The 26,206-nt window shown below is 33.5% G+C and overlaps 2 protein-coding genes and 1 pseudogene across 3 annotated transcripts; 2 read left to right on the forward strand and 1 right to left on the reverse strand.

Annotated features, from left to right (window-relative positions):
- The first annotated feature begins 300 nt into the window (after positions 1-300).
- On the forward strand, positions 301-1,130 carry LOC148205480 (uncharacterized; annotated as a pseudogene).
- A 4,018-nt stretch (positions 1,131-5,148) lies between these two features.
- Positions 5,149-9,226, forward strand: LOC124834404 (amino acid permease 3-like). The gene is made up of 6 exons (XM_047309080.2): positions 5,149-5,345; positions 5,772-6,005; positions 6,893-6,986; positions 7,240-7,454; positions 7,547-7,686; positions 8,219-9,226. The coding sequence occupies exons 1-6, from the start codon at positions 5,228-5,230 to the stop codon at positions 8,861-8,863; spliced, it is 1,446 nt and encodes a 481-aa protein (XP_047165036.1). The 5' UTR covers positions 5,149-5,227; the 3' UTR covers positions 8,864-9,226.
- Positions 9,227-9,442: 216 nt separating this feature from the next.
- Positions 9,443-21,700, reverse strand: LOC124834416 (auxilin-related protein 2-like). 2 transcript variants are annotated; one of them, XM_088103332.1, is made up of 9 exons: positions 20,822-21,700; positions 15,071-16,661; positions 14,601-14,724; positions 14,401-14,498; positions 14,176-14,241; positions 13,908-13,997; positions 12,747-12,923; positions 10,094-10,159; positions 9,443-9,964 (listed from the first exon to the last, which is right to left on the reverse strand). In XM_088103332.1, the coding sequence occupies exons 1-8, from the start codon at positions 21,337-21,339 to the stop codon at positions 10,121-10,123; spliced, it is 2,703 nt and encodes a 900-aa protein (XP_087959458.1). In that variant the 5' UTR covers positions 21,340-21,700; the 3' UTR covers positions 9,443-9,964; positions 10,094-10,120. The 2 variants fall into 2 exon arrangements, with proteins under 2 accessions (XP_087959458.1, XP_047165052.1); XM_047309096.2 differs by having other exon boundaries at positions 9,443-10,159.
- Between the last annotated feature and the right edge of the window lie 4,506 nt (positions 21,701-26,206).

A 26,206-nucleotide genomic window follows, 5' to 3' on the forward strand; every position in this document is an offset into this window, starting at 1 on the left:
TTTATAAAATGTATAATGTAGTTTCCTGTACAAATAAATGAAATTGTGTATATATACACAAATTAAGTTAATATAAATCTAGTAAGTGCGTACATGTTGGAGAAAATAAGTGTGTCCCATGTAAGTTGACACATTGTACATTATAGATTTAGCATAACATTCTTGTTCATTGTATATGATAATCTTTTATCTTGCATTTCAATCTCATAACATGTCATTATATCATTAATTGTAATAAATTATGAATATTCAACCTTTTTCATGTCATCGTTTTTGTTATATTTTTGTGGTTCAGTTATCATGTACACGTATCAGAACTCTAAATCATGTTTAGGATAATAACTTATAACACATTATGCTTCAGTTTGTATCGTTGTCAATGTCCACATTCTTATTTGTTTTTGTGTCTAGAAAAAGGAACCTCAAGTGAAGCAAATGCAATGTCATTTCATTAACACTGTCTAGTCCTCAAGAACAAGGAAGAATGAGCTTGGTTCATTGCGTTTGATAGAGCTTTAGCTAGTGACATTCGTGTTGGTTTTCTCAGCGAGTGGTCTTGTCCCTCTTCTAGACTTAGCCTATTCAAGGTTGATCTCCATTTACTTAATGTTACTCGCTCGTTTTGCGTGTCCTTCACACGAACATGGGTTGGGGCCATGTTCCACGGAAGTGGGCTTTTCTAGATGTACATTGTTGTGGGTGTGTTCCTGCCCTGGCCTATGTGCTTTGTTGGTTTACTAGAGGAGACAAGCATGCAATGTGGGCCTTGAGCCCACTGGCCTATGTGCTTTATTGGTTTACTAGAGGAGACAAGCATGCAATGTGGGCCTCGAGCCCACACTTGTTCTTACTCTCGTTTAAGATACTGAGTAAGAATGTGATAAGTAGGGTTTCCCTCTTCTTAACACCCGTTAGGGCTATGATGCCTTCTTCTCACATTAATCACCATTGTATGGATTTCTACAGATCTTACATACACTTGTTCTTTACCTACCAAATTATATATATATATATATATATATATATATATATATATATATATATATATATATATATATATATATATATATATATAATTTAGTCAAATTTTTATGTTGATGTATTTTGTCTTTCTAGTTTCTTTCTCTTAGTTTGGTTGTAAATAAGCTTATATATTTTTCTTTTCTTTAAGGTGCAAATAATGTGAGACTTCACATAATTTGGACTTAAAAGAAAAAAGAGAATAAATAATTCTCTTATCCTTTTAGTTGCTTGTAATACAAGTTATCTCATATATAGTTTTAATTTTGATCTTTAAACTAGTTAGGTAGCTTATATACTCCTAGGAGGTTGTAAAATGAAGAGATGTGGGACTTAAAACAATCTTGAGAGTTGTTGTCTAGACTTGTAGACCTCCAAGTTCCACATCCTTTAGTTTTCTCCGCCTACTTCATCTCTTAGTGCTATATAAGAAACCTAAGGTCTCTTTTGTAAGTACACCTTCAAATTTGAATTTGAAGAGTCTTTTGCATTCAATCGCATTACTTCTTTAGGCCTCTAAGTCCTATATCCTTTAGTTTTCTTCACCTACTTCATCTCCTAGTGCTATATAAGCAACCTAAGGTCTCTTTTGTAAGTACACCTTTAAATTTGAATATGAATAGTGTTTTGCATTCAATTGCATTACTTCTTTGAGATAGAATTTTGTCTCTTGGTCTGAACTTGAGTCTTATCTTGTGAAGAACAAGTGGAAATCCTCCTTGACATTTATCTTGGATCCTTTCAAGTGGCATGTCTTCCAATTCATAAGTTTTCTCTCTTTCTCTATTACATTTTCAATTTGTTAATTATATTTCTTAATTGTTCTTATTTAGTTCTTAGGTTCTTTTCTATCTAGGCATGTTGTTCCATATCACGTGGTATCTAGAGCCTTAGGTTTGATCAATTTAGGAATGAATGTTAGATAGAAAAAGAAATTTTCATAGTTCCGTCAGCGCTCAATGTTCTTCTTCAGTGCCCAGCGCGCACATCAATTTTTCATCCAGACTATTTTACTTCTATCTTGCGTTTTTTAAGTCCGATTTGAGTGAAATTTGTTTATGTGGCTTCGTTTACGTGTTAGGAACAACTTTCAGTGCTTCTTCCACCTTAATTTCATCCTTTACAATGTTTATTTGGTGATATTTCATTCAATACTCCACAGTTTGGTTACTGTCTTTGTTATTCATATTATGTTTGATACTAATTACTTACTATTATTTGTATATTTGCTTGCTGGATTTTGACAACACTAGGTATGGGTAGTATGATATCCAAATCTACTCTCACCTACCTCCAAAATTCACTCAAACAAACAACAAAAAATTTATTTTCAAATTCTCTCAAATCTATTCAATCACTCTCTCCCAAATCTATTCAAGTGAACAAGGGCTAAATCAGATCAAATATAACAACCTAACAAATATTTTCAGAGTAATTATATAGATAATCTATTAAAAGTTCCCTTTGCTTCAAGTTGGAAAATAGAGATTGAACATGTCCAACTTTTAAAGAAGTAAAAAAAAAATACGATTTGTCAACAGATTTGGCTTACACAAATTGTTTTTTTTTTCTTTTCTCGAGATATTTGTTAGATGAATTATAAGATTTTCAAGAATTCAGTAAGAGATTGGAGTAAAATTCTGTATTAGATTAATAGTAAATAAGAAATATGACTATGAGCTTTAAGTTTCATAGTTTGAATATTAAAATTCCGTTTCTATTTTCGGGAGTGAGATGCTGTACATATATATTAAACAACTGTTACTTCTTGAAGATAATTAGACATTAAAAATATTATACATTGAATATATTAGATAATTATTATATTATGTAATACTATATTATAATATATTAGAAATATTATAGAATTTAAAAATATTATTATATTATGAGATATTAATTATAAATATCTTGAATATATTCCATAAATATATAAAGATATGGATGTTATGAATAAAAGAAATCCATTTCATTTATTCATAAAAGTTCAAATAATCACTATATATAAAGAGCAATTTAACTATTACCAAAACAATGCACACGTATTCCAAAACAAATTAAAAGGGATTTTAATCATTTTAATATAGTAGTATATTTATAAATCTATCTTTAACAGAAGATCACATAAATATTTACCTGTGTTTTTGTTTTCAAGAAACAAGAGAAGTACTCCCTTATTTTAACTTGGTCAAAGTCATAAATATATGAAAAATATTTCACCATATTATGAATAGTGTGATAAATATGAAACATCTTAAATAACAAAACTAACACAGAAAATAAATGAACTTTTCTAAAAATTATATCAAGAAACAATTATCTTATTTGTAGCCTTACAGAAATTGTATTGAGTGTAATTAAAAAGATATTCGAATACAAGGCGAACAATCAGAAAAAAAAAAAGAAAAGAAAAGAAAAAGGAATAAAATTGATTTTGGATTTGGCCAAATCGAAGGTTGTAAAGTGGAATTAGATTCCTATGCAATGTGCATCAGATAAAGGGTAGGAAAGGAATACATAGCTCTACTTTTTTTTTATATATATCTTCAAAAAACATTCTGCATAATTTATAAGCTTTACAATTAACACAAGAACCCAATAAAGAATGTGAAGTTAATTTTATCATCTTCTTATATACCAGTTTGAGTAAATTATAAGGTAGTTTTTGCAATGTAGGTTACACTTATTTTAAGAGAAAGAAAAAACCGAAATAAAATATTTTATAATCTAAATTAATTCATTTGTAAAATTTATTTTCAGTTAATTCTTAAAAATATCTGATTCTTAATTTAGGCATCAAGGTTTTTTAACTGGTAGCGAAATTCATTTATTTTCTGTTTACCTTTCTTTTTAAAAAAAAAAAGTATTCAAAAAGTTACATATTTGTCATTAACTGCCACAAAATATATATTAGATGTCATTGCTATTTTTTTTTTCAGATAATATTATAGATGTGTTCTCATTCTATCATCTTTTATTAATAACAGAAAATTGCATCTATAGCCACATTTGTTCAAATGTTTTTCGAATGAATATGCCATCCCATTCCACTTGAAAGAATGTGCGTGTGATTATTGTTTTGATGCTTTAGCTATAGTTTTTATATATAAATAAGCAATGATGTGATAATTTTCAAACTATAAATGTTGATAGAAAAAAAGTATTATTTTCTTGTTAATTGTTATTAAAGTAATTATTATTACTATTGGTTGATAATCTAAATATAAATTGAGAATTTAAATTAATGTAAGTTTAAGTCTGATATTGAATATAATTAAGAATGTGAATACCATATAATAATAAACACTCATAAATTTATTATTATAAGGTTTTTGAATGAAGATGATATAAATCTTTTATATAAGATGGACTCAAATATCACACTGTCTTCTTATTATTTATGGTTGAATGTATATCTAATTGAATATTTTATTTCTCTCCATATAAAGATGGGTTGTGCACGAATTTAATGTAAAGAAAAATTATATTGTACAAATACACAAGTAAAATAAATTATCTCATTTTAAAGTTTAACAACATACTAAAAACATCAATATAACACTTTTTTTAAATAAAATAAAATAAAAAGATAGTTATAATACATAACACAATACTAAAAAGTTAGATATTTTTCATCGTTAATTTAAATTACATAAACTATTAACATCACCTCAAACTCAAAATGAGATGATAATAATAAATTTATGATTTTTTTAATAAATTGACAAGCCAAATGTTCTTGATGTGCTTGATGAAATGTTTGGCAACGAATATGTGTCATGTGTGGACCACATTTTCAGATTCTCATGTACATTCAAATGCCAAACAATTAACAAAAGTCATACAACATAGTAACTCAATTTCAAACATCATTAACAATTTTCCCACTAATTATTCTCTAACAATGATTTGTAAGCTTAAATTTTGAGCCACAACATTAAATGAAAAAATAAACATAAAAGTTTATTTTTTTAAATCTTTCTTGGCAACCAAAATATCTTTCATCTTCATTTCCATATTTTCTTCACCTTTATCTGATTCCTCAAAATCATAGCCCCCTATAAATACCTCATTTCTCCCTTACACACCAACACATCTCTTCATAACGGGTGGTTTTAGCAGCAAAAACAAAGCTTTTTTGCTATTACTATAAAAAGTTTCCACAAATATTTCCTCTATTTGTATCTGTTTATTTCACCAAATTCAGATGCCTGAAAATGCAGCCACAACCAACCTTCAAGATTATGGCATCCAAGATGATGTGGCTATGCATTCAGAGAGTTACTCCAAACACTATGATGATGATGGTCGTCTCAAACGAACCGGTACGAAATTCTTCTAAGCTGCTTTCACTTTTGTCTACAATATTACAGAATTATATATACACTACTTCATCTGATATGAACAATATTACAGTATTACAAAGTTTAACTAAAATTAACTCATTGTCAATGTATAATATTTTATATCGTTATATACAATCATGAATTGAATTGCCATACATGATAATCACTCAAAAATTACACTGAAGGTGATTCTGAATTGGTTGAAGATAAATATACCTTTACTACGTTGCAGATGACATTGTTGATTATATATATATATATATATACTTTTGGTGCACGCATACATGCATGTCTCCGACAACCTTGAACATCAAAGGAAAAAACAAAAAGACAATACCCTAGTTTTTTATGCAGAAAAAGCACATCTGATATGAAAATATATAACGAAAAAATGTGATGAGACAGGAACTGTTTGGACTGCAAGCTCGCACATAATAACTGCAGTGATAGGATCTGGGGTGCTGTCACTGGCTTGGGGCATAGCTCAGCTAGGATGGATAGCCGGTCCTACTGTCATGCTCTTGTTCTCTTTGGTTACCTTCTATAGTTCATCATTGCTGGTTCAATGTTATCGTGCTGAACACCCCAATTATGGCAAGAGAAACTACACTTACATGGACGCAGTTCGCTCCATTCTTGGTAACACTTGCATTCAAATACTCTTTTCACAAATAACATAAGCCTGTGGATGTGTGCATGCACATGTTGACCATAATATATAATCACATGTCTTGTCTGTGTTCAACTGAGTGGAGACAGATATCTCTGCAGTTTAATGTTATATACTGTGAACTGTTTTGTTAGAAGAGAGGGAATGTTCTAGGGTTGGCGAATTTAATATAACTCATCATGCACATGCTCTTTCTTCCATTACCCAAAAAACAAAAGGGAATTTTTCCTAGAAAACAGGATTTAATGTTCATTCGCCAACTTTGTATTCTGTACTGTAATAAATCTACTCGTTAATTAACAGCATATCAAGCGTAAATAATTTCCCACGAAGAACGTTTTAGTCATTGATTCTATACTACTTTAGGTGAGAACCATAAGCATGTTACATTCATGATTTGTTTGTTTGTTATACACTAGGGTATCTAGCTTTATTTCAATGCTTTTCACAAACCATATATCTGGTATAATATTAAATGAATTTGTCCTTTTAACGTTTGACAAAGCCAGGCTCAAATAATTTTTAATGTAACAGAAATTAAACCCAAATTAAGCAATAAAAAAACTCATCTGATTCATTAGCTTAGCCTAGATAGTTTTCCTAATAAGTATTCATACGAAGAAGGTAAATTAATTAAACTTATTAGAATCAACTTACAAATTCCAATTTTCATAAAAACATTATAATATTTTTTAGTGAAATACATAAATTGATGTTACTTATGTATGTGAAGTGTATTGTCCAAACTAAACATTATTTGTGAAGAAAATCCAGATAATTTTCTTCAGTACTTGTAAAAAGTTTGATATGTAGAAAATATATAAGTGATAACAGGCAAATATAATGTATTTTGCAGGAGGAGACAAAGTTAGGTTGTGTGGGATACTTCAGTACCTGGTTATGCTGGGAATTGTAATTGGATACACAATTGCAGCTTCTATTAGCATGATGTGAGCTCAGATTTACACTTGTAATTGAATGAATGAAGTCTACAAGCAGGATTTATTTCAGTATTATATATTTTAATCAGTTAATCATAAGTTAGTTTATCTCATCATTTTCTGCACACTTTTATTCTTATTTTGATCAAACTTGGTTACATAAAAACTATAAAGTTCCCATATTTTCATAATTGTGACAAAAATGGCATTATATCTTATGAAGTTTGGTGATGATTTAAGTTTCATTTATTTTGATAAACAGGGCCATTAGAAGGTCAAACTGTTTCCATCAATCTGGGGGCAAAAACCCATGTCACACGAACAGCAACCTATACATGATCATTTTTGGTGCAACCCAGATTGTCCTTTCTCAAATTCCCGATTTTGACCAAATATGGTGGCTCTCAACGGTTGCTGCAATAATGTCTTTCACCTATTCCATAATTGGTCTCTCTCTTGGAATTGCCAAAGTTGCAGGTTATATTATTCATAATGCTCTCTCCCATATACTATATCTTTGTGGGAACGTAAGATCACATAGTCATAAGTTTTGAATGGTTGATGAACAGAAGAGGGGACCTTCAGAGGTAGCCTAACTGGAATAACCACTGGATCTGTGTCATTGTCCCAGAAAATTTGGAGGACTTCCCAAGCTCTCGGTGACATAGCCTTTGCCTATTCCTATGCTGTGGTTCTCGTGGAAATTCAGGTATACCCTTCTAAAGCGAAGAACCAGCTAATTTTAAAATTTTAAACTATTTCTTTACTCAAAGCATTCTTCTTCTTACATTAATTTTAGTTTAAAAGGCTAAATTGTTTGTAAGATCATTGATATTTTAGTCACTTATAATAAAAAAATCATTCACAACTAATAAGATTAGTATTTTAACAATATTTTCATTTTTTAAATTATTTTTTTAACATATTATATTATTACAATAAAGTTGTCAAAGTGAGTGTTTATTGGATATACAGTGCTAAAATATAATTTTTGAAATTTTAATCTCTACTTAGTTTTTCTTTTTACAGTTTATCACCATTGGAAAGTTTTGGTAATAGTTTTTATAAAAGAATTTCCTTGATGTTGTTATTAGGTACTAAAAACTTAACTTACATACAGTGTAGAAACAAAAATTTATAGTTTTTCTTTTCTGTAGAAATTAAACTTAGACTGAGTTGAAAAGTTTAACCTTCAAAAAGGAATGTTTATGATTTAGTAAGGTAGAGTTTGGTGAGTGTAGGACACCATAAAATCTCCACCTTCTGAAGCAAAAACCATGAAGAAGGCCTCGTTGGTAAGTGTTACAGTGACGACAGTATTTTACATGGTGTGTGGGTGCACGGGGTATGCTGCTTTTGGAGATGCCGCACCTGGGAATCTGCTAACTGGTTTTGGTTTCTATAACCCATATTGGCTCGTAGACATTGCCAATGCTGCAATAGTAATTCACCTTGTGGGAGCATGCCAAGTGTTTTCCCAACCCCTCTTTGCCTTTGTGGAGAAAGGGGTGACACAAAGATGCCCCAACCTTGAAAGGGAGTTAAAGATTCCAATCCCTGGTTTCCCCCCATACAAACTAAAAATGTTTAGACTAGTTTGGAGGACTTTGTATGTTCTTTTTACAACTCTCGTAGCCATGTTAATTCCATTCTTCAATGACGTCGTGGGAGTGATTGGAGCATTGGGATTTTGGCCCCTCAATGTGTACTTTCCAGTGGAGATGTATATCTCACAGAAGAAGATCCCCAAATGGAGTAACAGATGGATTAGCCTCAAAATTTTTACTGTGGCCTGCCTTATTGTTTCAGTTGTTGCTGCTGTTGGCTCAGTGGCCGGTGTCTTACTTGACCTTAAGAAATATAAACCATTCCACACAAACTATTAACCTTCATCAGTCGCCACCTTGTGGATGTAAGAGAAACTGAAGTGGCATGGTAGCTATGTTTCTGGTTTCTATGCAACATTATCTTTTAGATCAATTGGGTTACTCTAAGCCTCTCCTTGCCTAGAAAAATCAAAGTCAGCAATTATTTGAATGTCCAAACAAAGAGTACCTACCTTCCACACTATTATTCTTATTTTGAAGTTTAGCATTCCCCAAGCCATTTTAAACTTTGAATTGCAACATGTAATAGAACTTTACCCGAGTCTATGTTTCAAAAATGAATGCTATTGTAATTATTAGTTTTTTTTTTTTTACTTTCTATTTTAATTTATTCCTTTTTATCCAGATATTCATTAAATACTAAATAAATTTAAGAATATTTCAAATAAATTTTTTTGTAAAAATAAATAATAATAAAACCACAATTTCTTCTAAACCAAATCTGACTCAGCTTTGTATTTGACATCTTTTAACTGCTCAGTCAAGATTCAACATTATACAAACCATGTAGGAGCCTTACTTACCCCTAATTTGATTATTTTAACTAAATAAATGAAACTTTAAGACATTCATACAAACTAAGTCGAAATTTTGAAGTGCTTAATTTGACATGCCTTATTTACACCACCCGCAGTATGTACATAGAAACAAAGTTGAATATACAGAAATTTCCAGAGCAAATGAAAAACATACAAAAGTTTTTCATCAGTGAACTAAAAGACTTTGCTGTCCCAGCAAACAAAAAAGTTGAACAAGCTCAACCGAACACAGCTGATGACAAACAAATTCAAATGTATAAAATGCAGAAGCTTGTGCGAAGATCCATGTATTAATCGCAGCTTTTGGTGTCAATCCATGGTATATGTATTCAAGACATCGTACTATATATACCACACGTATAAAAGGACCCACTTCGGGGTGGATCCTCCCTTGAACCCGGAAAAAAAGGATCACTCATGAGCCCTCGTTAGGCAAGGGATAATGAATAATGAAATTGATAGCACAAAAAAATATTTTACATCAACAAAACATGCTACATTAATAAACATTTGAAGAAACCCAACGACCCCCTGGAAAGACATCAATTACACCCAAGAAGACCTGAGACGCCAGACAAGGAAGCAGTATTTAACCATCACCGCATTATAACTTCAATCAAAACAAATATGCAATTAGGGAGGTAGATGATACAGGCCTTGGTCCTCTCTGAACAGAATCGTTGAACAATACCTTCAACTGGATGAATTCATCAAAAGACTAGAAAAGCTCCTCGGAGTTGAATTTATTCCAGGCTTCCTGTAATAAATGAGTAACATTCAGGACAAATGAAGGCTATATTATTATAGACTTAGCCAAAATGTAAAAAAGTCTTGACACAAACTACCGTACATGTCATATCTATTGAAAAGAAGACGAGGGGTGTTGGGGAGGTGGCGAAGATTATTTACACGGAACAGTAAATTACGGACCACTAACTGCAGTTAACTAAATTTTGGCGTAATGAATAATTATGTATACATTGGCAACATCACTAAACTAAAAAACACAACACCTTTTCCTTTTAACTATAACACAAACTGCTTGATAAATTCAACTAGCCACAGGACCATAACGAATATCAACTAGTTGTCCAGCCTCTTCAAAGCTATATGGGGGAAAAAATCTGATTCAACACTTTGTACTTTGGACCGGCAGGCAGTAGCTATGCAAGGTGGTACTCAAGTATTTTGAGTGTGTTTTAGTGAGACCAATAAGCTAGCTTATTTGACTAGCTAATTAATAAGCTAGTTTGACCAACAGAAAAGTTTTTGGTAAATACATCAAAGTAACTTATCGTAGGAACTTCTAGCTTATAAGCCATAAGCGCTAATTTCTAACTTGAAGCTTTTTTTTTTCAATACTATCCCTTATATTTTAATATTTCCTTATTATCCTTAATGTATTTTGCCTATTTTCTATTTTTCAATTACAGATATTGAATATTTATATTAATAAATGCATTATTGTTTTAGTATTTGTTGGTTTACTTTCTAAATGTTTATATAGTTCAAATTAAAAAGATTTAACATTACAAATTGAAGTAATGTTTCATTAGATGATGAAGTGAAAGTTACAGACAATGGAAATTGTAAAAGAGAAACTTAATGTAACAATAGTTCAAATGGAGAAACAAAAAATAATTACATGATGTATTTTTTTTCTAGAAAACACAAATTTTATTTATACACAAAAACATATGTAGTTATGTACTTTTACGACATTTTACATTTACCAACTAGCTTATCAGCTAATTTGGCCAAACACTTTCAAGTTAATAAGCTACCTAATAAGCTCATAACTTATAAGCTAGGAGATTATCGACTAGCAGCTAGCTTATCAATTATAAGTTACCTAATCAGATAGAAGTTAGATTATCAGCTAGTCCTGCCAAACATACACTTTATAAATCATAACTGTGAGTTTCTATTGGTTTAGTGCACAAACATGATAGTGTACAGTTTACACAGCTTTACCAAAATCTTAAAACCTCAATAAACTGTTGCTGTTGATGCAGCAGTTCATATAAAGCTTAATAAAAATGTGATATTATACGCTGTACACTAAAATACAAAGCTCTCAAGACATTTAGCTGTACACACACATAGACATATATATAACGATTGGAATAAAAAAAATTGAAATTTTGATACGGACCAATTTTGAACCCGGCTCACTCAGGGTTCAAGCTCACTCAGGTTGAACCCGTGGTGAGTCAGGTTGTGAGCCGGTTTATATATATATATATATATATATATATATATATATATATATATATATATATATATATATATATATATATATATATATATATAACGATTGGATTAAAAAAAATTGAAATTTTGATACGGACCAATTTTGAGCCCGGCTCACTCAGGTTGAACCCGTGGTGAGCCAGGTTGTGAGCCGGATTGGTTTACCAACCCACCAAACTATTACTTTGTTTTTCAATATTATTAATTAACACTTTTTTATTGTATTATGGATGGGGATAAAGAAAAATATACTTCAAGAAGAAAAAATATTATGGATTTATCCATTCAAGACTCTAATTTTATAGATGGATAAGTGACACAAAGATTATCAATGCTAGATACTTATTTGTTTTGCTTTTTGTGTTTGCTTTTGGATTGTATTATATTTTTTTATTTTATTTTGAATTGTCCCTGGGGATTAATATCATTTTAGAATGAAATTTATTTAGATTTAAATTAGGAAAAAATTGTTATTTTTTTTGGAATTGAAAAAAAAAAACTTATAATTAAATGAGGCAGTAAGTCAACCCATCTAACTCACCAACTCATGGTAGGTCGGGGCGGGTTCAAACTTTTTCAGCTCGCTAATAAATGAGCCGAGTTGGGTTGGCTCACTAAGTGGCCAACCCGTGGTGGGCCGTGCAGAGTTGGATCAGATTATTCGTTTTGACAGCATTATATATATATATATATATATATATATATATATATATATATATCATTTTGTCTGCTAGCAGTCATGTGTCACAACTCCAATACAAAAGGAAATGAAAGGAAATGCAGGAAAGCTTGTAAGCGTTTCCAAGAAAATGATAACAGCTAATAACTCGATCAACTGACTTGGTTGATCTTATATTAACATACACTTTGGATTAAACCCATCCCACCAACTTAGCTAAAAATCCTATCTTTGCATAGACAAAATGTTTACCAGAAATTGCTACACAGAACCACTTCTAAAAGGTTCATAGAATAAGGGTAGTGTAATATTCATTTAGAAATTCGCTGATTACCACTGGCTACAGTAAAACATATCAATAAAGCGTTGATTAAAAAGCATATATATGTTTAAATAAAATGACCGAAAATACCTTGAGTAGATCAAACACCTTCTCCGCAACATATTTCTGCTGTAGATTGGCACCCTTCTGCTGCACTTTATCAGGATGGATACACAACGTAGCTTTCCTGTAGGCTTTTTTAACAGCAGCAGCTGTAATCAAATCAGTCAAAGAAACTGACTGCCAACCACATTCAGGCCACAGTACCTGGTCATCATTCATGAATGAAGCAAGTTAATATAATTGATACAGACCATGTAACAAAAACAATAACACCAAAAATATTAGGGGACTGCTTCAAAATTCAAATGCATAGACTTTTCAGTGTGTATAAATTATTATGGAAACAAGTCCCTTTGACTCTCCTTTCCTCGGGAATCTGGATCTTTTGCAATTGAACTATGAATACATCCTAACAATCTTTTCAAAACCAAATTTGTTTCCTAAGGACATCCCTTCACGCAAATATCTTATCAGAAATTGCTACTATGGATAGTATATATTGTATGTATGGTGGTTGAACCTATTAGAAGTGGACTTGAGGCCTAACTCAACCCCACAAAATCGGCTTGTAGGGTGAGGTTTGCACCTCACTTATATATTATAATTTGGCCTTATCTCTAGTCGATGTGGGACTTCCAACACACCCCCTTCACGCCGAGGTATAGACATCTCGTGCGTGATAGTAGAAATTGGGTGGTCCGATAACGGCCCGATAGCGGGTGGAATAGAAGAATAGAATGCCCACTCAGAACTCGCTAGGATAGGCTCTAACCATGGCTCTGATACCATATTAGAAGTGGACTTGAGGCCTAACTCAACCCCACAAAACCGGCTTGTAGGGTGAGGTTTGCACCTCACTTATATATTATAATTTGGCCTTATCTCTAGTCGATGTGGGACTTCCAACAGAACCCAATGAATAGCTAGCTTCCAAACCCATACAATCAGTAAGACTACAGTCTTAGAATCGGCACACCAATCACATCTGGCCCTAGGATAGTGGATTGACAATCTGAGAAAATATATGCCAAAACACAAAAACCCTACCACGCAGTACTCTAAAATATGAACCTAAGAATTCAATAAGACATCATGACGTAATTTAAGCCTGCATATTTGCATGCACCATGAATATGGATAGAAAAAATCAGAGATATTATCCAAAGTGTCTGCACTAGATGTGCATACATATTGTAAGGTGGATAGCAAAGCTCGTAAATTCCCCTCTTTTCCTGCAGCCCAGCGCTTAATTTCAAAATCCAGTGTTTCGCCAAGCCTCTGAAATTAGATAACAAAATTAAAGGATATTAGAAAAATGTAAACTCTCAACTAGTGGTTTTCACAAAACAGATTTTTTACCAGAACAAGGGTGAGGGGGAATGAAAAGAATCTGTAGATGCAACTTTTGCAAGGATATGAAAGAAACCCACGCATATACAAAAAACCGACAACTTACATGTCTCTCAGCTTGTTCTCTTTGAGTTTGCATGTCCCTCTGATTCTTCTCAGCCAATGCCTTTGCCTATAATAAAATGGAAAAAGTATAAACAAAACAAGTTCAAACAATTTGTACAGAAATATACACTCGAGCCTTCCACATAAATCTAATTTCAAGTTAAATGAAAAAGAAAACGAAGTAATCAAATTAAGTAGACAAATACAGAAATGCAATAATACATACAGCTCGCTCCTGAGTCCTCTGGTGGCGCTCCAATCTGGCTCGTCGCCTGTCTTCACTTTCCCCTTCAACTTCCTGGAACTCTCCAGATGATGGAGCAGCTTCAAACCATAAAAGGGAAAGGAAAAGAAAAGAAATAAGTGAGCAATGAAACAAACATGCAAACCATTAATGCAATAAATACATTAAAAATGCTGAACTACCTCCAAAAATTGAGGAAAGATCATCAACAATATTAGTGGATGATGATGCTTTTTTCATACTTGTAGATGCACTAGTAGATTTCCTCGTTGCATCTGACTGAAATTGGGATTCAAATACAGAGTCCTGAAAACATCCAGGTCCAGAAAATTAGCAATAAAGTATCAAATACATGCATGCCAGTCTTGCCTTTTCAATTTAGTTTAAAAATGAGTTTTAAATTTATATAAGACTACATAACAATCCACTTTTCATTTTAAAAAATGATATTTGTTTAGAATTAAAAAGGAAAGAGTGAAGTGAAATAAGTAAATAACTTCCTGCTTTTTTACAAGGTAAATTTTGCAAGATGTTAGCCCTAGGAGGCCTTGGGGCACTACTAGCTCGTTTTGGCAGGGTAATTATACACAAAAGCCAAGTTTTGGCCATTATATGCTAGTACAGAACTATAGATTAAAGAGAGGGTCCTCACTGAAGAGTTGGCCCTAGGAGGCCTTGGGGCACTACTAGCTCGACCCATGCCAAAGAATGACTCAAGATCATTTTCATTCTTTTGTTGGCTCATTCTTGCAGCAGCTGCAGCCCTTTCTACACTGGCACGTTCTGCTTTAGCTCGTGCTTCCGCTTCAGCCCTTGCAGCTGTAGCTCTTTCTTGTGCATCCCTCTCCTTTGCCTCAGCAGCAGCCTTTTCAGCTTTTTCTTTCGCCAATGCAGCAGCCCTTTCACGAGCTTCAGCTTGTGCCCTTTGCACTGCAACCCTTTCAGCACGTCCTCGAGCTTCAGCATTAGCTTTCTCAACAGCAGCCCTCTCAGCTCTTTGGCGAGCGTCAGCTGCCGCTCTTTCTCGTGCTTCTCTGGTAGCTCGTTCTACAGCCTGTCTTGCCTTTTCCCTCTCCAGTCGTTGTTGTTCTCTTTCTTTCTCCTCTTTTTCTTTCATAAGTCTTCTCTGCTCCTTTTCCTCCCTCTCCTTTTGCTGCCGTTCAAGGTCTAACCTTTCCTGTTTTTCTCTCTCCTCGAGCACAGTTCTCTCATCTCTTTCCATTTGCACAGCTTCTTTGCTTCTAGCAGCTTTTGAATACTCTCTCTCCCTAACTTCCTTTGCATGCCTAAACTTAGCTTCAGCTCTATCCATTGCCTCCTTCATAGCTGCAGCAGCAGAGTTCATCTCTAATTCTTCATCAGGAAGACCATTTCCACCCTCATTATCATTACCACGACTTCTGCCCATGGCAAAATCATCAAGTTCATCAAACTGAGATGAAGTGGGTACCCTTTCAGCAGCTGGAGCAGACTTGGGACCCTGAGAGAATCGTGTGGAACTAGGAAAAGAAGAAAAATCATTATCCTTCTTTCTAGCATTAGCAGATACTGATGAAGTTGATCCTGACTTCGGAATATGCACTGGCCGTGGAGGAGGAGGTCTTGAAGGTGGTGGAGAAGTAGTTGGTTGTGTAAAAAGAGGAATCTCTGATACCGTCAGCCATATATCTTCACTTGGTTCCAAGTTATCTTCATATTTATCTGCCTGAATATTGGCTTGTCTAAAATCAGCATTATTATATGGAGGGGAAGTAGACCTTTTGCCAGCTGGTTTATCGGAATCAAATGAGTAGGTAGGCATATGAAATGGGGCCTGTGGAAATTCCCTGTCATTTTCAACAGGAGTCTTACTTTTTGCGTCTCTCTCAGGACTCCTCCCAGATATCTTATCAACTGGTTCTTTATCTCCAGTCCGACTTGGGTTTGTATTCAAGCTTGGGGAACTGCTACCCTTCCTGTTATTTATATCTGATGAGAAAGCTGGTACAGATTTTCCAAGACCATCAAATGGATCAATATCTTCATACACTTTGCCATTTGAAGTTGAAGAACCACCATTTTTCGTGCTTCCAGAACTACCAAATTTACTGATTTCTTCCAACGGGTCCATAAAGTGGCCGGTGGATGAATCCCCCGGTGCTGAAGCTGATTCAAATACTTTGAAAGGGTCCTCAGCCATGCCGGAGGTTGTTTTAGTCGCGCTGGCAGTTGGTTCTGAGGAGAAACCGGTATCAGGAGTGTGCCTGTTAATAATAATTATATATAGAAAAGGTTATGATACATCACCATTGATCAAATGAATAATATCAATGACTCAGACATCAAAGATAGGCAAGTATCAAGCTGTTCATTCCACTAACAAAAAGAAGTATAGATAAGATTATGACACTGATTCATTTAATTGGAGATTCACAGAAATTATAAAACACAACGTTCATGACCACATTTTGAATTTGATATAGACTTATTTCAGAAAAAGGTACAGAACGTTTTAACACTGTCCTCAAAAGGGATTATAAACGTATCTTTGATATTCGATGACATATTATTCTCAGTCATGTTACTTGATTTATCTGCATTACCGGCAGTGATATTCACTACCACTTTTAAAAACACATTTATCATTGATAAATAAAACACAAGACGTGACAAGATTTATTTCCTAGCTGCCTACACCTTATGTCCTTTCCGATTTAAAATTTCAATCATCCTTTTATTTTCATAGCAGTCTTATCAATTGCTCCAGAAAAAGGCTGAAAATCAATAATTTGATACACCATATAGAAGATAAAACCGCACAAATAGCAGAAGTTGCAAAGCTATTATATATTTATGAAAAACTAAGCTGTATGCAAATAAAAATAAAATGCATAAATTAAAACAACAATTCAATTGGATGGAGACGCATCAAAGATGATAAAGACGCAGGAAGAGCGTTCAAGTAACAATAGGCACGGCAGCCAATGGATAGAGTTTCAATTGCGGATCCAAGAAATTCTGCAATGCAATTGTGTCACTATAGCAGCTATTTAACAACACTGATTCATCACACAGGATATTTTATGCATAAACAACAAACAGAAACTGAAACAAATACAAATTAATCTTCAACAAAACAAAATGTTGCAAGAACCAGCATATAAAATAATAGAGTCTGTCTGGACAGCTACAAGGACAAGGAACAACAATGAACAAGTAGTTGAACCTAACAAAGAGAAAAGAATGAAAAGAACAGAGATTATTTAGTTGATATGCAATTTGTACCATAAAAAAATAATTGAATAAAAGTGTTTTACTAGGTATTAAATATAGGTCATAAGTAGTTATATTGTAAAACTGCTAGATGTTGTACCATGAATTGTAACTATTTCTATACCTAGGACTCTACTTCTGGATTTTGAATTTTGCTCTTCTCTCTCCTCATTGTATCAGAATTCTATCAATATAAGAACATAAGAGAGGTGTGGTCAAGCTCTCTCAAATATACAGTCTCTTTTATTTATCTTAAGTAAAAGAATTGGCTGTGAATGTGTTTCTTCTTTTTACTTTGCTCAATTTTATGCACATAAAAATCCCATGTTCACAAATCCAAATAATAATCTGCTTGTTTTCTCCTTTTTCTGTCCAATTTCATAGAGACTGAATAATCAATGTCAAATGGGTCCTATGAATGGACCATCCCCTCTACTTTCTTTCCATGGTTCAACCACATTTTACTTTGTTTGATTTTAAGCACATAAAAATTGTGCGTTCACAGAGTCAAATTATAATCTGTTCGTTTTCCCCTCAGTGTGTCCAATTTCACAGGGACCAAGGAGTCAATGTAAAATTGGTTCCCAAGAATGGATCATCCCCTCTACTTTCCTTCCATGGTTCTACCACATTAAATCCATATAATTATAATAGTGGCTAAAAGCTTTTGTAAGCTGTAGTAGTAGTAGTAGTATTATTAAATAGTAATAATTGTACTGAAATTGGATTCCTCCTTCCACTATTCACATTCATGGTAGTTGAATCAAGACGTAAATCATGAAGTAATGCATATTTTCTGAATTGCAGATCAAATTGTAAGATTCCCAATAACATTTATCTACACAAACGTAAAACACATACAACAGCACAAATTCACTATCAATAACTAAGAGCGTTTTATTTTAATTTCTAAAATAACTATTCAAATTTGATTAAAATATACAACTTGAATATGAATAAGGGTCCAATACGCAAAACTAACCGTCCAAACAACAATGCTTAAACTAACAGTCCAAATCCAAACAAGATTTGTCTTGTCATGGAACTAATAGACAAAACAAAAGAGAGAAAAATAACACATTACGATTTCATTTAGAGTTAGGGTTGTAAATGCATTGTGCTTCTCTGGCCCACCAGCAACAAACACAACCATGAGGGTGGAACAGTCAACACAGGCTGCAGATTTGCAATGTGGCATGATTTCCACAATTTTGGCCACAAGAAATGTGATGACCATTGGAGGGGCAGGATGCCACAACCGCAATCCAATGATTTGCATTAGTGCCACTACTGTAAGCAATTAACTGAGTGCAGCATGGTTTGCCAACTCTGGCAGTCATTTTTTGCATTTTTTGTATTTTACATAGCCATGACTGCCAGGTACAAAAACGAAAAGCCCTTGGAAAACAAGGGTTTGTAACCTGCATTACAAGAATCATGCAATTCAACATCAATTCTTACTCTCCTAGACTGATTCATGTGATTCCCTCTAAGATACAGGCACAAAAACGATCTGTATCACCAACCTCAGGTCTCGTATTGTATCACAAATCATACTATACTCACCACCTTGCTCACATTCTCTACCTTTCCATTTTGTATAACCAGATGATATGCTAAGCAACAACGAAATTTTAAGACTTTCAACTCCTAGCAGTTAGTAGAAAAAGCATCCTCTGGCCAAGAGTAACTTCATTTTCTTTCGCGGTAGAGCTGCTACATATCAGTAGCCAGATAAAATGAAAAAATCACTTTATAGAAATAAAAATGAACAACAAATATCACCTGGAACCTCAGAAGTTATTTCTAATGGAAGGATAACCCTTGATCTACAAATAAAATGCTAAACCTAAACTTCACAGGATGCATGACATTCTCAAACTCTAGAAGCAATTTAGGTTTAATATTTGATAATTACTCAAACTCCCATATTACAAAGCGCATTTGTAACTGAAGGTTCCTAATTTGAGAGTGCGCTACTGCCAATACACAAATAAATAAATGAATAACCAATAATGAAATCACTTCATTATTCATCTTGGACAGTCCCTTAAGTTTGTTCGGTTGCAAAATTAAAGAAAAGTATAACAAAAGTTACTAACTTTTTCCTTCAAACTGTGCTACAATGCTTAAACGTCAATCACACAGATTACCTAATAGACTGATATTACAACAACAAATAATTTAAGACTGTGCATACGACATCAAACCAACTTTCACTGCCAAAAACAGTTTGCAATAACTCAACACATGAAATACTTGGAAGACAGTAAAGAGCAAAAGGCACCCTGCCCCCTAACCAAAACAGCACCACCACCTCCAGCTTCAAGTCAGTTCTATAGAGAATAGACCTAATGCCGGAATAGCTTTCTCCAAGTTCCAAACAACTAAAATCAATTTTGAGAAGGGCCAGAAAGTTCAAAATTCAAACAGCAAACTATTGATGATTTTAAAGGATTAATGGGGGCTGATTCTTTGCGTAATTTCAGCATTATCCCGTTGATGGATAATACTTCCCAGTATGTTCACCATACAGTGGAGATAAATTTGTATATTCAATGGGACTAAGAACAGCACAAAGCTATGAAGATCTCCAAGGAGAAATTTAGTCCCTACATGATCTTGTATAGACACAGACAATACAAATTTCAGGAAGATTATTGCCAAATATTTGTTCATCAATGCAAATTTAAACCCGGTTATTAGACCATTAACTGCTCTAGAGTCATACCATCCCATTCTTTAATGAAGATCGTCTCTAATTGATATTTATAATAAGCTATATCATCTTCTGAACAAAATGTAAAATAAGGCATACAAAATTTAAACATATCTCTGATTACAGAGTTTCTACACATTAGATGAAACCTTAAAGCGCTATAATTTGCAACCCATACTAGCCTTTCCGGAACTTTTTACTTCAACACAGTCATTTTCAAGTTTCTCACCCCTGTTCCCAGATTAAAAACCGGAATACCATCCCCCATAGAACACTAAATTTCAGCTCTATCTGACAACCGCACATGGTAAAGAGCATAAATGCACCCGCACACTTCCTTGCGCATTAAGTAAAAGCTCAAAACCATGAATACCACACCGAGCAATGCCAATTGCAAAAGAACCCTAGTTACCAACACACACACTCATATACCTTCCAGTAGATGGTGTCCCACTGTGTCCGAATCCAGCAAGCAAATCATCGAAATCGGAAGCACCTTTAGCATCCTTCTCCGATCTCTTCCCACCGGAACTTTTCGGTTCCTTCCCAAACCCGCCGAGAAGATCGTCGAACGCGGCGTCAGAGCCACCTTTCTCTGTGGTGGCGAAAACATCATCGAATTTAACCCTAGAGGTGCTCTTCATCCCCGGCACGCCGTCGAAAATGTCGTCGTCATAGACAGGCTTGTCGTAGACGGGCGGCGGCGAGCTGGAGGACCGCGCGGGAGGCCCGCCGTACATGGAGTCCAAATCGAAGGGGGAATCGGCGCGGCGAGTGTCGGATCCGGCGCCGGCGAGGAGATCGTCGAAGTTGGAGGCGGATCGCGATCCGAAATCGAAGTTGAGAGGCGCCGCTTTGGAAGATCCCTTGGAGGAAGGAGCCATTGGCGCTGATTTACCCTGCGGTTTGAGGCCGAAATCGGAAGTAAATAGGCCATCGAAATCGTTCATGGTTGAAATCGAAGAAAGGAAAAGGAAGAGCGATCTGGTGTGGGGAGCTGCAGGGGAATGGTACGATGCTGAGAGCACAGAGGCAAACGAAGGGGAAGGGTTCAGTTACGCCTTTGATTCCTCCCTCCCTTTGTCGAATTGGAGCATTTGCCAATACGGATCCACCTAGTTTAAACTCCTTTTTCCTTTTCTTTTCTTTCCCTTTTTCTGTTCAATCAATCAATCATGTTTAACTATTAAGCCATCAATTACCTCTTCCATTTAATTCTTTTTCTCCATTTTTTCTTAACCTACTTTTACTTTTTCCTTCCCTTTTCTTTATTCACTTCTTCCACTTTTGCATCCTTATTTTGCATTATTCAACCCCAATTCGTGAAGTAGGCTCACGTTTCAAATATAAATACTTCCTTTTCTTCTTCTAACTTTTTTTTTATTCATTGACTTTCTTCAATTGTTCAAAAATCTAGTTGATTATTGTTCGTCAAATTTCTCCTTTAATTAAATTTGTTTCTATTTATGAAATATTGTTTAAATATTTAAATTTAGTTTCCGAGTGTAATATTGATGTAACTATTTACATATTCTATTTGTAAATTATAATTTTCTTTGTGCTTTTTCAATGTAATTCAAATTAATTTTTTTCTAAAGGAGACTAATCAACTTCCATGTCAATTTAAATAAGATCAATTAAAGTCCTATAAATTGGTTTAATTATTCCTTTTAATGATAATGAATGAAAAGAGTGGTATTAATTATTAATCCTTTTCGACATCCCTATTTGTGTAGGATTGTCTCAGATAGGTCCTCGTTAAGTGTATCAAAATGGTTCTTAATTTTGAAAATTGAAATCAACTAAGACCTTTCGGTTAAGTTGGTTGGACAGCGTTAAAGAAATTGCTGTTGTTGTTGACCTGACACATTACTGTTGTTGACCTGGTTTTTATATTTAAAAAAGTTAAATTTTTAAATCAAATTGCAACCATGGTGGAAAACATCCAATTCATCCCCCAATCCATCCTCCACAACCCCCAACCCCCAACCTCTACTTCGCCCTTCTCTCCCAACACTCTTCCACAACCCCCAACCTTTACTTCGCCCTTCTCTCTCACCGCTGCAGCACTCGACAAAGTATAATTATTATTTTCAAAATCCAATTTACCTAAAATTGATGAATGATCAGAGACAAAAACACATTTGACTCAAACTAAAAAGTTTCAATATTTATGTGCGATTGGATCAACTAGATATTTATTTTAATGCCAAAAACTCAAGGAATCAGAGGTGAAGTGAAAGAGATGAAATCTGTATGCACAAACATTCATTTATCACAATGGGGAAGCTTTTGAGTGATTCAACCACCATCGCAAAATCATTCCAAGGTTCACCGCCAGCAGTGCTTCCATGGCGGGATCCCAGATCGGAGTCTATTACTGTCGTAGGTCTCGTCGTTCCGGCTACTGGTGCGACCTTCGTCAGCCTGGAAGAGCAGCAGCGGTGCCACCTCTAGAACCTCCATGTCAAAGGCGTGCTCTGGAAGCCGTCACATGAGGTAGAGGACTCGTCATCTTCTCTGTCGTCGTCCTCCCATCTTAGATCTGTCGTTTCCCAACTCTCACACGGCGGCGAGCAATTGTCTGTTCACGGCGTCTCGGAAGGCGATGGGACTCGAGGAGGTGGACGCGCGCGAGTTGCGGCGGCAGACGGTGACTCGGTTCTCGGAGGATCTTCGATCTGTGCGTTTTGCGGCGGCAGACGGCGATCATGTCGTTCAGGAGGTCAAGTTGTTGGCAAAGAAGGAGGATCTGCTCTTGGAATGGTTCTGCGACGGTGAAGAAGATGAGATTGAATCACACAAAAGGGTGTTGGTGAGAAGGTTGATCTATGGTTCTCCAGAAAGGAGAGAAGATGAGGTTGGAGTTGGCGAGGAAGAGGAGAAGGTTTCTACGTATCTGAGATTTATTGTGCCACATGTTATTAAATGCCAGCTCACCATGCCACAGGACAAAAAATTTAACGCCGTTTACGACAGTTAACGGCAAGGACGTTATTACTTAAATTTTACATAAAAAGAAACCTAAACGAGCTTTTTCAAAATAAGAGAACCTATTTGACACAATCCTCCACAAATAGGAACGTCGAAAAGGATTAAACCTAAAAATTTTTAACTGAAAAGGACTTGTATATTTGAGTATTGTGTTGTGGTAAAAGGTAACCATATCCTCCTTGAATATAAGAACTGCATTTTGCTTGTTTTTATTTTGAAAGATAAAATCCCAATTATATTTGGATGGAATTCATTGATTCATATGGTATTTATAGTAAATATATATTATTTTGGAGCACATTTTTAACTAGTCATGTTTTATCTTTAATTTCGAATAATATAAAATTAATTTTTCACTTTTGTTTTATTTAATTTTGTTTCCTTTTTTTATTTTTTTTCATTTAAAATTACAGTGAAAGACATTCTCATTAGAAAATGAAGTCGAATGGAAAGATGAGTTTTTTAAACCTTTTGTTTTCAAAATCATAATCAAACAAAACATAAAAATAGTTAGAGAATTTCACTAGATATATGGGTAATTCATGCATGCATAGTTGACTTTATTGTAAGAAAAAATGTGTGCATGCATGACATAACTTTATGCTTCTTAAAATGAAATATTGGTCAATATAATTTCGGTGAGAGCGAAAAAATATTGGTCAAATGCGATTTTAATTAATCTTAATTTTGTTTTAATTTTTGAAATCGTTAAAATTTAGCACGATTTTATTGTATTTTTTTTTAACTTAAGTCATGTATATATGTATTTTTTTTTAACTTAATTCATTTACATGTTATGTGGCTCTTCGTTGAGCCATACTTTTATTAAGACACAATTTAAATGTATTTGTTTATACTATTTACACATATGTACATTTTTTTCAAAAACTGCATATTTGAATAAATTTTATTCTATTTTTTTGTTAAAATTACACTACTATGGTCAATTTTCTTAGATTGTTCTAAGCGTAAGACGTGTCAACCACATCCACATTGCACACATTCTTTTTGTTCTAAACTAGTTCATATGGGCATGTATATAAATATGAAAAAGGATTAGTGACAATGAATGAAAAGTTTGCTCTCTTGGTTTTCATCATTGCACCAATCAACCTTCGTTCTTCATCCTACACATACAATACCATAGGTACATTTTTTATTCTTTTTCCTTTAAATATGTTGGTTTATATTTCAATTTAAAATTATTATTACAAATGTATATGAACGTAGAAATGGGATTCTAGGTGGGTTTGATCGAAATCTAGATTTTCACTTAATTTCGAAAACCGATTAAGAATTTACATGTGAATCAAATTTATAATCGAATTTAAAATTTGGTGAAATTCATAATTAAATTTCAAAATTCGGTAAATTTATTAATTAAATTTTTAAATCAACTATCTATATTTTTTTAGTTGTTTTATATTTGGTGTTTTAATATATTTTGAATTTTTTATTTTATGAATATGGCAATAACACGAGGTAACCAACATATTAGGTTACGAGTTATATATAAGGTGAATACAAAAAGAGAATTACTATATCATCATGATTCATAAGAAGCATGATGATGTTATTGAGAAACATGATATTGTTGAGCAACACGAGGATATCGTTTAAGAATAACATGAGGTAGGTAGATTTCTTAGAAGTCCACATAATACATGGCTCTTAATTAACTATGTATATCATGTTGCATATGTGTTATGGTAGTACTAGGGTATAGTAATTGAATATATTTTTTTATTATTGACTACTCTTTAATTATTTTTTCATAGTTAAATTTATGAGCACTTCTTTAGGATGGGAAGGACTTGTTGCCAACCTTTAATTAATTTTTTGTAGAGTTTAATTTATAAGGAATTCACCACATTTCAAAATCAGGTTAAGGGCATCACCAGATTTCAAAATTCGGTTAAGGGCTTAATTAGATTTTGAAATTTGGTAATTTTCAAAATCTAATCACTTTCTTAACCGTATTTTGAAATTTAACGACTATGTTAATTGGATTTTAAAATTTGGTAACTACCATAACCAGATTTTAAAATTCAGTGATATCCTAAACCAAATTTTAAAATTCAGTGAGTACTTTAACCAATTTTCAGAAAGGAACTTCTCAGAATAAGAGTATAAGAATAACCCAGAATAATTTTAGAAGAAAAAAAAGGATAAAACTAAAAGAAGAAGAGAATGAGAAAGACTTATTTTTGGTGTGTTTTGCAATGAAAAAGGTTGTTCTATATAGAACATCTAAAGCACCTAGTATCAAAAGAAAATGAATGTTGCAGCTTTAAAAACAATTGAACGTTGCATCCATACAATTTCTGAACGTTTGCACAACAACGTTCTTTTGCAATAAACATATTTTAATGCATTGAACGTTACACAATGAATGTTTTACAACATTTCTATATGTAGGGTCGATAACTATAATTCTTAAATGTTCAATAAATACAATCACCTACCTTTTTATTTTACTATGTATTTGGTTTTGAAATGAACTTTTGATTAGGATTCACCCAACCGTAGCCTAATATAATATAAATATGTTTTTACCTTGTTAATCAAATCTTCAAACCTTTGATGTGCAAGTCACCAAATGATCAAACTTGTGTTGAAATTTTGATAATTCAGTTTTTATGCAATTGACTGATCGAGTGACGTAGACCGATGGATTTATATAGTAGAACTTCTTTAACCGACTTTCAAAATTTAGTTGATTTTGATATCGAATAAATTTCTTAATCAGATTTTAAAATTTAATAATTTCTTAAATTTGATTTCAAAATCCTATAAATCAGATTTCAAAATCAAATTTATTTC

The sequence above is a fragment of the Vigna umbellata genome, chromosome 1 (assembly GCF_029865625.1).
Source record: "Vigna umbellata cultivar VRB3 chromosome 1, Vumbellata_1.0, whole genome shotgun sequence".
NCBI lineage: Eukaryota > Viridiplantae > Streptophyta > Magnoliopsida > Fabales > Fabaceae > Vigna > Vigna umbellata.

Bases quoted from the DNA above. Each gene is read 5' to 3' on its own strand.
- LOC124834404 (XM_047309080.2), top strand. From the start codon at position 5,228: ATGCCTGAAAATGCAGCCACAACCAACCTTCAAGATTATGGCATCCAA. The intron at 5,346-5,771 runs GTACGAAATTCT...GTGATGAGACAG, and splicing joins TGGTCGTCTCAAACGAACCG to GAACTGTTTGGACTGCAAGC. The intron at 6,987-7,239 runs GTGAGCTCAGAT...TTTGATAAACAG, and splicing joins GCAGCTTCTATTAGCATGAT to GGCCATTAGAAGGTCAAACT.
- LOC124834416 (XM_088103332.1), bottom strand. From the start codon at position 21,339: ATGAACGATTTCGATGGCCTATTTACTTCCGATTTCGGCCTCAAACCG. The intron at 16,662-20,821 runs GTATATGAGTGT...TATTATTAACAG, and splicing joins GGGACACCATCTACTGGAAG to GCACACTCCTGATACCGGTT. The intron at 10,160-12,746 runs GTATTTTCGGTC...CATTTATTACAG, and splicing joins AGGTGTTTGATCTACTCAAG to GAAGCCTGGAATAAATTCAA.